Here is a 13,719-nt window from a genome sequence, read left to right as displayed (position 1 = left end):
ATATAGCACATTATAAACATTTATATACACAGCAGATATGAGTTTTCCTTGTTCTGAATACCTTCTTGATACATTTATTTTAAAGATCTGTTTGGGAATACAGCCTTCGGTTAATCACTGTTTGATGTTAAATTGAAATCTCTGAATATGACAGTTATAGTTTTCAAGAGAAAGAGGCATTGAATTTGGATGAGAATGTCACTGTGGAGCTAGTGTTTGGTTTATGGCCTACTTTCCACTTTTAGTATTAAGAAAATCTAATAAAAGCTGTTTTAAATGTATGACCTTTTTCTTATTTCAGTAGGACTTTGGGGGCTTTGTTAATGTCAAAGACTTCTTCTTTGCTACAGAAATCATGTAAAATGTAATGCAACAGATCTTATTAATTATTAAGCCAGCTATTTGAACCTATTTTAACATTCTAGGGTAAAATACTTTTTATAGGATTATATGTAAAAATGTATTTAAAAAAACCCACTTAACATTATTTAAATTAAGAAGGAAAAAAATATAGAATTATAATCCTGTCCTGTAACAATTAAAAAGATGCACTTCATGTATAAATCAAATCAATGCTTTAACCTAAACCTGTTACAACTACTAGTGACAATACCTTGCTTTTAGAATGAGGTTTTAATATGCAATTAGAAATAGACTCAAGAGTATCAAGAGACTATAAAATGCAGTTCCCTTGAAATAGATGAATGCCAGGAAGCCTGCAATGGCTATGCTTCCTGAATGATGTACAGAGGAAAGTGTCTCTTCCTTGAATTCTTCCTTGAAGTCAGGTAGGAATTCCCCCAGTGATCTCTCCAGAAAGCATGCATAGTACATGGGAATACAGAATATATTGATCATTTTTTGTAGTATTACTCCCAAGGTGTTTTTGTTATTATTATTGAGCCCTCGAGTTCTATTGCATTTGAGGGTGTTTTTCCAATCTAGAGGAAGTGTTTGATTGCTTTTCTCTTACAAAAAAATGCATTCAGACATGACTTGTGAATATTTTAGATAGCCATTGAGTCACAGTACTCTGTCAGCTTTTAAAGGGCCTGTGGCCACATATAAGCACACTACTGTGTTTAGTAGCGTAGCTTACATATTACACTCTCCAACTGGTTTTAATCTTGTTTTGTGCAGCACAATTTGTGAATGCATAAATGCACAAATGCATCTTTCTGAACGGCTGCATTACAAAGCTGCCCCTTGGCACTGAACTCGTGCTGTGCTGAACAGACGTTTAAAAATATTCCAGTCTAAGAAGAACTTGATATGGAAAATCTAATGATAAACAATATATTTTTCTCCTTCAGTTAAATATAATGTATTTTCTTGTGACTTGTGAACAGAGTATAATTTATTTTAAATACTGTTTTTCTTTTTGCTTAATATTTACTGCAGTCCTTCACTTCCTACAACACTTGTTTTCTAATCCTGAGACCAGTTGAACATAGGTTTTTGGTAAATGGGAGAAGAGTATAATAACTGTCATGGTTCCATTGTGATGTAGAGATATTTACTGTAGGGGTGTCTGTGTGTGTGAATACATTGTGGAAGATCTGTAGCTTAGCAACAGTTGAGTAAAGTGTAGTGGGTAGATACCAATTGGTGGTTGCAAATGGGACATGAGTGTTATTAATCTATTCAAGTTTAGTAAATGGACTCGGATTTTAAAATAAATAAACATGATAAACAAAAATAAACCAATTATTGGCCAATTAATAAAATAATCTGCACATTATTAACAATACCAACTGCTAGATTATGTGCAAGTTCACAGAAATATTCTGCTTGTAGCTGAAAGGCATTGCTTCAATATGATCAGGTTTTATCATGCTTTTCTAGTTTTTTAGATAATACTATGTCCTTTGTTTTCTAATTATGTCACAGCCCAAGCAAATTCTTTCTACAGCATGTCCTTTGATGGGAATAAGTAATATTGTGTAAACCGATGTCATGTATCAATTAAGCAGTATGTTTTCTTGGGTTGTGTTATTGCTTGGTAACTCTTTTTCTGTTAGCTTGTCCTTTTCATTTTTCATTGGGAGCACATTTTAATCCTCCTCTACAGTCCTCTGAGAATAATTTTGAAAACGTCAAGCAGTCTTTGAAAACTGGTTACAATCCAAATCCTTATGAAACAAAATGGAGATGGTAGGAACTCAGAGCGAGGACTTCTAGTCACCAGGGACCCCGAGTTCTTTGTGATGAGTAGGTACTCTCGTCTTGGAGACATTTGATTGTACAACTGAAATAAATCTTTGAGGATTGATGTTGCTTTATGTTGTTTTTTTTTTCTTTCTCTGAAAATGTAGAGTAGTGATCTTAACTGGTATTTATTCAACATATTAAGCCAATCAGTCTGTACTGACAGAACCTTAATGTTGAAGAAGTCGGAAACAAATAATCATGTGAATGTTAAACTAGTGTGTTTTGTAGGATTCTAAGGGATGAGATTTGTACAACGGACCAGTCTGTGTAAAATCTGTCCCCAAGGTTCTCTGTACGGTGTGAGAGTGAGCAGCAAAGCCTTTGCAATTCAAGAGTCCAACACATAAAGGGAGTAGCTTCACCAAGCCGCCAACTCAAGTGGGTGGACATGAAAAATTGGTAAAACTGTGCTCAGCATGAAGACGAACAGGTGTCCTTGATTAGGCCCTCTGTACTAACATTCCTGATGTTTGACAGTTCAAACGCTGCACTGAACCCGACAGCTACTGGGTGAGCATTGCTCTTCTGTTTCATTACTGCTGCTCCCGTGTAATTGTCTGCAAGAGGAAGCAACACATGAGGCTATTTATTAAATTTCTTAATGGCACATTTGCCTCTTATTTGCAAACTCTGGAAAATCTATTCTAATAAATCCACTGGTGTGAAGAGTTCTCAGTAGTAGTAGGTTGATTGCTTGTGTGTCTGTTAATTTCACTAATTATATATTCATATTTTAATATATATTTTTTTTTAATTGTAAATATTAAAAAGGCAACTTGCATACGAGATTTAAAATGTTATGTAGTGCAAATTTAAGATGATATAGAATATTTAATTAAATAATATAGTTTACCTGTACAATATCATAATTCAATTGGTGTGTCTGTCTATGGGTACAGTCTGAAAAAAGTTTTCATGTGCTCCAGATTAAAAGAAACGGTATCGACACTGGGCAAAACATATCGATCGACAGTGTTCCTCAGCCTTTCTATTTGACATTTGATTCTCCACGCATCTCGACGCTGACCATTCTTAAAAGATGGATTCTTTTTATTTTTTTGTTTGCATTTGCCTGCCTTCATTCTCGTTCTCCCCATTGTCTAAATCTTGTCAAGAATATATCGAAGTGATGTCAAATGACACATTACTGTGTTTTACAGCAATTGAGTTTAATTTTTAAAAGATTTCAAGCCCCTGTGTTCACCGGTATATGGTTTCAGATGTGTCTGTAAGAGCTAAGCAATAACAGATGGCAGCAATGTATTTTATGTAAGATCTGGGCAGTCTCTAATGGCACGGCCTCACAGCCAGCTTCCAGTTGGCTGCCCTCAGGGGTGACACCACACAGAGTGTTCGGATTGCTGGCATTTTGTCCCGCTGGCTGCGAGCAACTTTAGAGAGCCTGCCCTCTCCGCAAGCAGTCGCCAAAACAGGATTTCTTTTAAAAACATATTGACTAAGGCTTGGCTCGTCCCTCAAGACAGAATGAAGCTGTCAATTATTTATTTACTTATGTATTAATGTACGTACGTAGTTATTTACTTATTTAAATAACACACTGTACTGATTTTTAACAAGTAAGTTTCTATTTCTATTGTAACATGATTCCCTCTGCCATTGAAAATGTTTTTTTTTTATAAAAAGCTGAACTTTAATAACATATTCCTATAAAGTCCTTGTCTGGAGCTTGGTTAATGTGGTCACCCTGATTCTCAACATTTGTCACTCATTTGTGTTTTGGTGTATTAAAATATTAAAATGACAGGAATAGTAGGAAAAGCACATTCCATTTTATTTACATGAATATTAAGAATATATGAATATGTATAAACCCACATTGCAGCTTGGATAATGCTCCACGTGTTGTGAGGTTGCAGATGAGTATAATGTATAATGCTTGTGTATATGGATCACTGTAATTGTGTGTAATTAACTTAAGCACGTCAAAAATTATTGTCACAGCAAACCTCAACGGTGAGGTGCATCTATGCTTGCAGTCGTGTCCAAAATAAAGAGGGAGTAGTTTATGGAAATTGGAGAAGAGCAGTATATTCTGAGGCATGCCTGCCGTTTCCATTTACACATGTGGGTTAAGACCTTTGCATAAGCCCCTCTTGATTGCTTGTTTTCCAGTAGTGCTTTTTGACGCTAGAATTTCTCCTTTGAAACGAACAACGAATGTAGACAGGACTCCAGTATTTTACTTCCGTTCATGTTTTTACAAGCTGCAAAGGCTGTAAAATCGCACACCACTGAAACAAAAAAACTATGCAGCTTTACCACTTTATCACCACAAGCTTTGCAAAACTATAACCAAGCTCAGATTATCCAGAACCTGTTATTTACTCACATTAGAGGACTTGGAGCTTGTGAAACAATAGCAGTCATATTTGTATCTCTCTAACATGGCTGGGTAGTTGACTGACTCCCCCAACTCTTTGTGTAAACCTGCCCCCTATTTGTCCTAAACACTTTCAATCAGTGCTGTGACAGAGCAGGCTAGGGTAGTGCTAGGATATTCTGATGCTGCAGATATTGCTGTTATTGAGGTCAGATGTCAGCAGCAATCTGCTGGGCTCCAGGGAGATGCAGAGCAAGCAACAGCCAGCACATTTCATCTAAGACTAATTAGGGAGATTGCCACTTCTAGTGTTTGACGTTTTTTTCACATTCACATTTGTGAACTACTTCTAATGTGGAGAGGGTGGAAAAAAACATGCAATATGGGACAAAGCTTCCTTTTCTTTACATGCAGAGAGAGAATATTTGGATGCATAATCATCTGCTCTGAAACAGACCCCATTGTGTTTCAAGCCCCCTAATAAAGCATGTGATCTCATCCATGGCTGATGTGTTAAGCTGTTTCCAGCTGCATGATGCTGACAAAAAGCACAAACAGAGTGCTGTGTGTCAAGAGGCAAATACTCCACGTAGACGGCATGAAATTGATTTGTGCTCCTCGACTTTTGCTTTAACAATTTGCAAGTCCGGACTCGGTGAAAATTAATACAGAGGATTAAAGAAAGAAATGTATTATGAATTCGAACTCTCGTTGCTTTTGTCTCTGTGTAAGAGAGACTTGACTTCAAAAGAAACTGAGAAGCCAAGTCTGCATTCAAACTGGATTTAAGGCTCACGGTACATTGATCTAATTGCGTTCCGTCATTATGATGCTGTTTTGCTAATAGGAAAGAGTCACATTGGCAGGACTAGTGCCTAAGTATAGTCGGGTCACCTCATACAAGCTTATGGGAAGGGTTAAACTGTGGACCTAAACATTTTTTAATTGACAAAGAAATCTAGAAGGGGTTTAGAAACAGGATTTTGCTAGAAATACTTAGCAGGCTTAACTATGTACCAGCACATTAATCTGTTACAAAAGCCACAAAAAAAACATCTAGAGGAAGTTAGTTTACTGTCTACAAAGACTTTGCTTTGTTCATCTTATTGAAAAGCTCCTTGTGTGCTCCAGACATTTTACACAAAGCTTAATAGAGTGTCTGACCTTTATTAACTAGTCAGATGGCGGTGATGTCAGAGGGTTGAGTTGCAAGTGTAACATCCTCTGAGACCCTGTTCTCAGACATTCAGGATTGCTTAAAGTGAGCCATTCGTGTGCATATTAAACACTAGCAACAACACCTACAGTACAGTACAGTACTGTATTTACTCAGAGGTAAAAAAAAAGGGCTCTCACTCTTTGTATGGACAGCAACTCTGACAGCTCATGGAGAAAATGCCTGCATCTCAAAACCCCTACAGAGCAATAGGTAATGTTTTCTGCTGAACACCTTGTTTGCCGAAAGCAGTACATAATATTGGTTCACAGCCCAATAGGAGAGAATTGACAAGTCAATGTAGCCAATTGTTCAGGAAGGATGAGGCAAATCAAGGGTCTGGATGAGATCACAACAAGCATCCTCCATCCTGCACACTATCAAAGCCATTTGCTGTTTCCCCCCTGCTGACCCAGAAGGCCAACTTCCCACTTATCACATTGATCGGAGAATTTGAAGCAGATCTGCTCACCACCTGCAGATACACAATATTCCACTGGTGTCACTCTTCTGGTGTCTGACTTGCTCTACTTCCTGAGTGTGTTTCTGCTTTCAATTTCCCAGTGATTACAGTTTATTTACTTGATTCACACAATTTTTGTGATTAAGAGACCAGGAATCTATGCTGCCTGCCATTGCTTTTTACATACATTTTTCTCAGTGATTATGCGGGCAAACAACTGTCAGAGAGAACAGCATCATTGGGTTGTGTGTCCTTGTGTAATAAATCATTGGGAACACATGTGTAAAATATAAATTCACTCTAATGAGAAGGGGTGGTGTGCTGTAGTCAGAAGAAGAGCTAAAATCTAACTTTCCAAGAAGACAACGACTACAGAGAATTTACAGCACCATGTATTCCCAGTAGGCATATTATCCAAATTCTGTTTAGCTTCTGAGATGAGATATAAATGGGTTTGTATACAGTAGGCCAAGCCATGAGCCTATACAAGCATATTGGAGAGTTTAGTTTCCAGTTAAAATTTGATTTGCACTGAGAATAATAAAGTCAGAGTGTAAAAAACTGAAAAACTGCTAGGCCTATTTATTTAAAAAGAACAAAAACAACCCAACACACCACCCAATTAATAGCATTTTTTAAAACATTAAGTGTACTAATTTGGTTTCTCTCTTTGTTACTTATTCTTTTTCTTCATTGACCCTATGGACTGGAGCTGTTTTCAGATTGAAATGCCCAAATGAATAACTTAAGTCTCTCAGGAAGGACACAATGGCTTATGTCTGTTATTGAGCTCCTTGGTTACATTTAACAATTTGGTGTGTTTGAACTGCAGCCTGTAATTAGTGCTTTCTAAACCCACTAGCTTGTAACACACACCATGTGGGCAGTGTAAATGCATAATTTATTCCCAAAACGATGTAATAGTATAGCCTTTTCTGGCTGCTGCCACTCTTTTGAGTTTCTTGGTAACACTTTGTGCTGTTGGAAAAAATGTTATTGTTTTATGTTTGAAGAGCTGGTGTTGATACCAGTACAGTGCGATCTCTACTTAAGTGCTTTTGGAATATCAGATATTTCAAACCAATGTATTTGGAAATTAAGATTAGATAACCTTTTTAAAATGAAAAGGATGAGTTGGCACATACTGTTCCCAACACCTAATTAATTTAATTTGAAGGGTGTTCAAGTCATTGTTGTGGTATGTCTGCAATCAGCAGTATATTCTGGCTGTTAGTCGGGTATAAATGCATCTCCTGAAGTCTATAGAAAATAAAAACAAGAGTACCAGTTATTATGAGACTGTTATTTGCACTTCACATCCTTCATCTTTATAAAGGTGAAAAAAGACTAGAGAAAATTGAATCAATTTACTTATTATATTATGTGGGTTTCCCACCATGATGCATCTTAATGCATTCTATAATTTCCCTAAGTGTAAATAAGGTGGGATTGTATAATCATTGACTAATTGTCTGATTGTTTTTTTTTTTTTGGTATGTTTTTGTTTTGTTTTTGGAGTGATGTTAAATTGTAATTTATTAATCTCAAGCATTATGATAATGTTTTATATTTGCTTAAAATGCATTAAAACGAGTGGTAAATTTGATAAGTAAGATATAATTAAATACATTTGCATTTCTTGGGTTGAGACACCTTTGTTTTCTATTACATTTTCTGTGCTTTCTCCGATTTGTAATATATCCCAGTAATGACTGTTGTCCATCATTTTGACTGGCTAACACGCTGCAAGAAATGTTTGACAGCATCACAAAATGAATAAATTTGAAATTTGAATAAACTCATGGTGCAGGGATATGTGATTCTAAGTAACTATCTGCTTAGCATACCATAATTAAAGCATTTGATGTGTTCTGTGTTTTATGCTGTCAAAACTTGGGTGCTGTGGGAGAAGTTTTCATTTTGAGATCTACTTCTTACTGAAGCTGCAAACCTCTGGCAGTTTGCCCTGAACTTTTTCACCTCCGCAATACATTCCTGAAAAGGTTGATGCTAATAATACGACAGCACCACTTGATAGTGGTAAATAAACCGCATCTGTGACCTGCTGTTTTGAATGTTACACGTTGAATAAATCCAGTTGCCCTCTTCTGCTTTTCAGAAATGTAAGGACAGTTTAGACAGGGTATTATACCTATTATAAATCACACACGAGAAACCAATCACCTCTTAGCTTATGTAGAATAATCCCTTGCAAGGAATTATCAGTATTTAAAAATTATTCAGTTAACAATTTTTCTGCTAGGTTTAGCTTTGTAGTCCTCTCACCCAAACTGAATGAGACACCATCTCTTATACAATGAGACACTTTAAATTACACATAATATTACATCAATATTTTTTTTTTTTTTTTTTTTACCATAATGTAGATTGATATTTTTTAGGATGAGAACTGAGTGTTTTAAACATATTATGTGACAGTGATTTACTTTTGTAGTATAATAAAAGTTAATCACAAACCATCTAGTCAAAGGCACAGTGTATGTTCAGTTAGCCTATAAATGTGAATTTATGTTATTGGATCATGAGAAAACAGAATAGATCAATCTAAATAAATGGAGTGTTTACTATCCTAGGATAAATTGGGTTTATTCAACTAACTCTCCCAGTAAAATATGCATGTTTTACTAAGGTTCAAAATAGTTTAAAAAGTCTTACTGCTTCTGTGTTGCATTTTTCCTTTTTAACAAGTGTTACAAATTAGTTGGGCAACTTATCTTGGGGACAGTAGGAATTGTTTATCTCTTGGTGTTGTCATCTCATGTCAGGGAACACTCAGGGTGATCGGTGACTCTGCACTCCACACGGCTCTGTTTACTGAATTCAGGGCCAGCATGGAAGACTCTCGATCTGCCCTGGGAGTTGTGGATCTGCCCTCCACAACTGCTCTGGGAGCCCCCTGCTGTCAAGCCCAGTCTCACTTTTGGATGGGCTTGTGTGTGATGTTTCACAAAAATGCTGTAGCTGAAATAATAACTGTAAATTGTTAAAATAAAATAAAAACGTAGTGTAATATGCTCCAAGAGAATGTGTGTATTCAAACCAAGATGGACGTTGGCTTAGCTACACAAGTGTGTGGGAACGTTTTTATTTTTCCCCTCGGCTTACCACCTCTCGACTTTGGATAAGACCTGTTATTCTTTGTTTTGTTATTACTTCAAGGAAATCATAATACAGCATCATAATCTAAAATTACTAATGAACACATGTAAAATCAGAAATACATGTCCCCTTCTGTCTGTCAACACTGACATTATTAATTTCTTTATAATTTCTGTAAAGCCTTTCTCTTTAGTGGAATTTCTACTTCAGTGCACTGTATATAACACCCTGCTCTGCTATTTATGATTGTAAACAAATGCTTATTTGGGGTTTCCCACTGGCTAATCATAGCAGGAATATAACATCTGACCTCCCTTGTATGTGGATGTAGGATGGGGGTGGTGGGGATATATCTCCAATGATTAGGGCCTGGAGTTTATAAAGCCTTTAGGAAAACAGCAGATGTCCATGAGTCACAAAGCTGCAGCTTTAAAAGGCAGAATAATTGACCCTCCCACTGATGTAGAAAAGCAGGCCAATGAGTTCCAGTCCTGCAAAAACATATATGTATATTGTTAACAACATCATTGAATCCTGTCATTTGAAATCGGCTTTATTCAAAACTTACGGGAATGTTGCTTAACGGATACCCAGTTAGATGGGATGTAGATGGGTTCATTGATCTTCTCCTTCTTTGGTGAATAATTGCTTCCAGGAAGAAGGATGCTGCATCCTACAAGTCTTGCAGCCACTCTGTCCATTTACTTTGTTATTCTTAGTTTATGTGGAGAGCTGCCAGTGCCAGTATTTGAATGTGTGGATGAATATATGTTTATATGCTTTTCTTAAAATGGCTCAGTAAACCCCACAAAAACGTTTATCAATATCCTTTACTTTAGTACTGAAACGTTTGTTCTGAATTTTATTTTTTTAGGATCATATATGAAAAGCATACTCAAGAACGATAATAAAAATGTCCCTTACGATATAGTTTGTGAACACATTTAACTGAGCATTTTAATAATTAGGTGTGCACATTGCCAATAAACCATCCAAGATTTTTGAATAAACAAATATCTGAAGACATCCATTCATAAGTTGTGCATGTTAGGAGAATAGTAGTTTTCTTATTTGTGGACAGAAGTCATTACAGTGGAGTCAGGTCTTTGATGGGTCAGCTTGCAGTGCAAGAACTTGGAATATTGGGAGAATTCTGTAAACCTGTTCATAGATATGGAGTGCAAGGTCATCCAATGGCCAGTATAACAGTCTGTGGCCTTTTGGAGTTGCTATCTGAGGCTATCTAATTGCCCTGAAGTGGTGTAAGTGACCTCCTTTTCTCTCTCCATCATTCAGCCCTTTTTAAGACTGATGTCGGACTGGCTTTTGTTTGGTGACTTTCAGACTGGGCGATTTGTTTTCCTCTGTATGATGTAATTGCATATCAATGCAAAACCCACAATCTATGCTTTCCTTTAGTTTGATTTTATTTATAATTGATAGGCTTAGTTCTTCCCACACAGTTATTTGGTTACTTGTGTATCTCTTCCATTTCACCTCTTCTCCACACCCAGGCCCTGCCATTCAATCTTCAGCAGATTCATTCCTCTGAAAACTGTCTGTGTCTATTCTGAGCCCAGGATATTGTGAGATGATTTGAATTTGGCACCTTGATGTGTAAAAATATCTGGCCTATCTTGGTAATTTCATACAGCAGGTGGCTTGCAGAGCAGCAAGCAAGCATCAGTAAAGCACCACTCTGAAGCCAAAATGTCATGTTCACATCAGGTTGGACCCAAATATATAATCAAACGGAAACTTCTCCCAGTGCAAAGTGAGGCTTGGGAATTGGCCATCATGCATACCACCTAATAAATCCCCCCTTCCACAGATAGAGCATTGTTCTCTGATGATGTACATGAAAATAACGCAGTGTCGTTTCTTTTGCAGGCCCGTAGGAAAGATGTGTTTATTCAGGAGCGATACGGGCGGTTCAGCCTCACTGACCCCTTCCTGGCTCTGCAGCGCGACTACGAGTCTGGGGGAGGAGAGAAGGAGAAGAGAGCCATGTGCACCAGCCCCCTCTCTATCCTGGAGGCAGTTATGGCCCATTGCAGGAAGATGCAGGAGAAAATGTCTGCACAGCTGGCAGCCGCCGAAAGCAGGCAGAAAAAGGTACGGGCTTCCCTCTCCAGTCAAAGCCATACACCCTACTTCTGCAGGTTTGAATAATCATGGGGGATGTTCAGAGAGGGTGATTATATCACTGAGAAACCTATAGATAAATCATAAGTGTCTCACAGTATCTCAGCCTATTAAGGGGCCTATATGAATTTTTGGGTAGAACCTAATCATGCTCTGTTTTGGTGCCTGGTGTGATGAGGTGACCACCTTCATGACACAATTCACAATTAAGAAGGTGGCACAAAGGACCTTAACACACTGACGTCAATGCACTGGTGACGGCAAAAACTGCTCTATTTAAGGATCTTTATGTTTTTCGATTTATTTGAGGTCTTTGTGCTTTTCGGGAGCCTGGACCTCAGGCTGTGAGTAGAGGAGCTAGCTGAGTGTTTAATGGAGACTTGTGCAACTATGTTCTATGTATATTCCTCCTTTCTGACAGAACAAGCAGAGGATAGGAGAGAGAGCAGCATGATGGTCTAATTGGAGCTTGGCTTGTATCTTTCCCAAGGCAAAGGACACACTGCTCTAATCTGGGGTAGTGATGTCCTTCTGGGAACAGACTACCTTTTGCCTTATTTACTTTTCCTGACATTGGTGAACTAAAGTGATTTTTGAATTCCTCTAATTTTTAAAATATAACACGCTCCTACGGTTGCTATGGTGATAAGTTACCAAATGCAAATGGTTGTCTTGGTGACCACCCAGCATGCTATCCCTCTTAAGAGTGTAAACCTGGATTGTATTGGGCGTACATTAGTAAATCTGATCATTAACTAGCCCAGGTCATAGTATTGCATACCCTGGAGATGACATACAGTGCAGAGCCCTTATTACAGAGCAGATTGCCCCGTGGTGGAATGACTCGGCAGTCACTGTCCATTCTAATCAAGCTGTGTAATGCAGCTTTCTGTTTTCAATAATGCCAGGCTTAACAGTAACCATTTGTCTTCATCTGGTTTGATTGTGAGGAAGATAAATAGCTCCAAGTCAAATTTTCTTGAGACTGGAGATGGAAACAGCCTTCCAAGACATGCAACTGGTTTATGTATACAATTTCTCTGGATTGTATTGTGTGTATGCAGTACTATAAACACACATGCACACTTACACTGCAAACACACAGGATAGGGAATGTGGAACTGGAGAGGAAATGATTTACGCTGAGTTAAGAGGATAATGGAACAACCGATTTCGTATTGACGTACTCTTTGCATGCACATTCAGTGACACTGAGGTTGTGTATATAAGGAGCTTTCAATATGAGAGATCCACACAGCCTGCTCATCTTTTATCTCCTCTTTCCCTCAGTGTTCAGTTAATAAAAATGTAAACCTTGGTCTTTGCAGGTAGCCTTTATCTACACAAAGCATGAAGCACCACTTCAAGCCAAACATTGAGGGTTTTGCTTGTGTTCTATCTGGAGAGGTCTCATGAAGGGGCCCCTTCACTGTGTAAATTAGGCCCCATAGCTTAAGGAGAATGAGAAATGTCAATTATTTTCCTGGATGCTGTCTCGCTCTTCTCTTTCTGTCTATATACCACGATGAGCCATTTTAATAGGATTTGCTCTTTCTATAGCATATGGTATGAGTATTAGCAACCAGGACTAAGACAGTTCATTTATGCACAAGCTGGATTCTCTTATACTTTACAAAAAAAAATGGCAGCTTCACAACTCACTGACTAACTCGCTGGGCAGCAGGTAAACCAACTGATTTACCAGTTGACCAAATCCTTCTGTAAACACGATTTTTAAATGTAGTTATCCCTGAACCTAAAGGGAGAATGTTAGTCCTCTTTACAGGGTCAGTGTACCAGGCCACAACATACTCTTCTGTGCATTTATATTCACAGAGAAAGCTTCAGTGAAATATGAATCCAGTGTTCTTGAAGAAAGTTGTTTCATGTACTACTAAACACAGACTTTAATAAAGGATATTAATCTGTGTTATGGCAGACATAAGTGCTTTCTGGAGAGAGCTATGATTGTCTGTCTAGACTCCCTGCACATGGTTTTGGGTGGGAATGTCTTTCTCCTGTCTTTGATTGACAGCGCTGGTCAAATGCTGAACAGACCAACTCTTTTTGACTCATACAATCCTCACTTAGCAGCAGGGACCCTCTTCCTTAAAACAGGCATTCTGCTCTAATCCCATTTGCCTGATGTGGTTTTCCCCTCCACCAATCTTACCTTGTACTCCTATTGAGATTGTGACCTTTGAAAATCCTGTGACTGCGATA

At 37.8% G+C, this 13,719-nt stretch overlaps 1 protein-coding gene across 2 annotated transcripts in view; it reads left to right on the top strand.

Annotated features, from left to right (window-relative positions):
* The window catches only part of cttnbp2 (cortactin binding protein 2), a 72,649-nt gene that overhangs the window by 28,214 nt on the left and 30,716 nt on the right, over positions 1-13,719 (top strand). For both annotated transcript variants that reach the window (XM_066705141.1, XM_066705142.1), the window contains exon 3: positions 11,242-11,466. In XM_066705141.1, the coding sequence (XP_066561238.1) occupies positions 11,242-11,466 (225 nt within the window). The remainder of the gene's footprint in view (positions 1-11,241; positions 11,467-13,719) is intronic.

The sequence above is a fragment of the Amia ocellicauda genome, chromosome 5 (genome assembly GCF_036373705.1).
Source record: "Amia ocellicauda isolate fAmiCal2 chromosome 5, fAmiCal2.hap1, whole genome shotgun sequence".
NCBI classification, from domain to species: Eukaryota; Metazoa; Chordata; class Actinopteri; order Amiiformes; family Amiidae; genus Amia; species Amia ocellicauda.
Note: the sequence above shows the minus strand (reverse complement) of the source record. Positions and strands in the feature narration are given on the sequence as shown.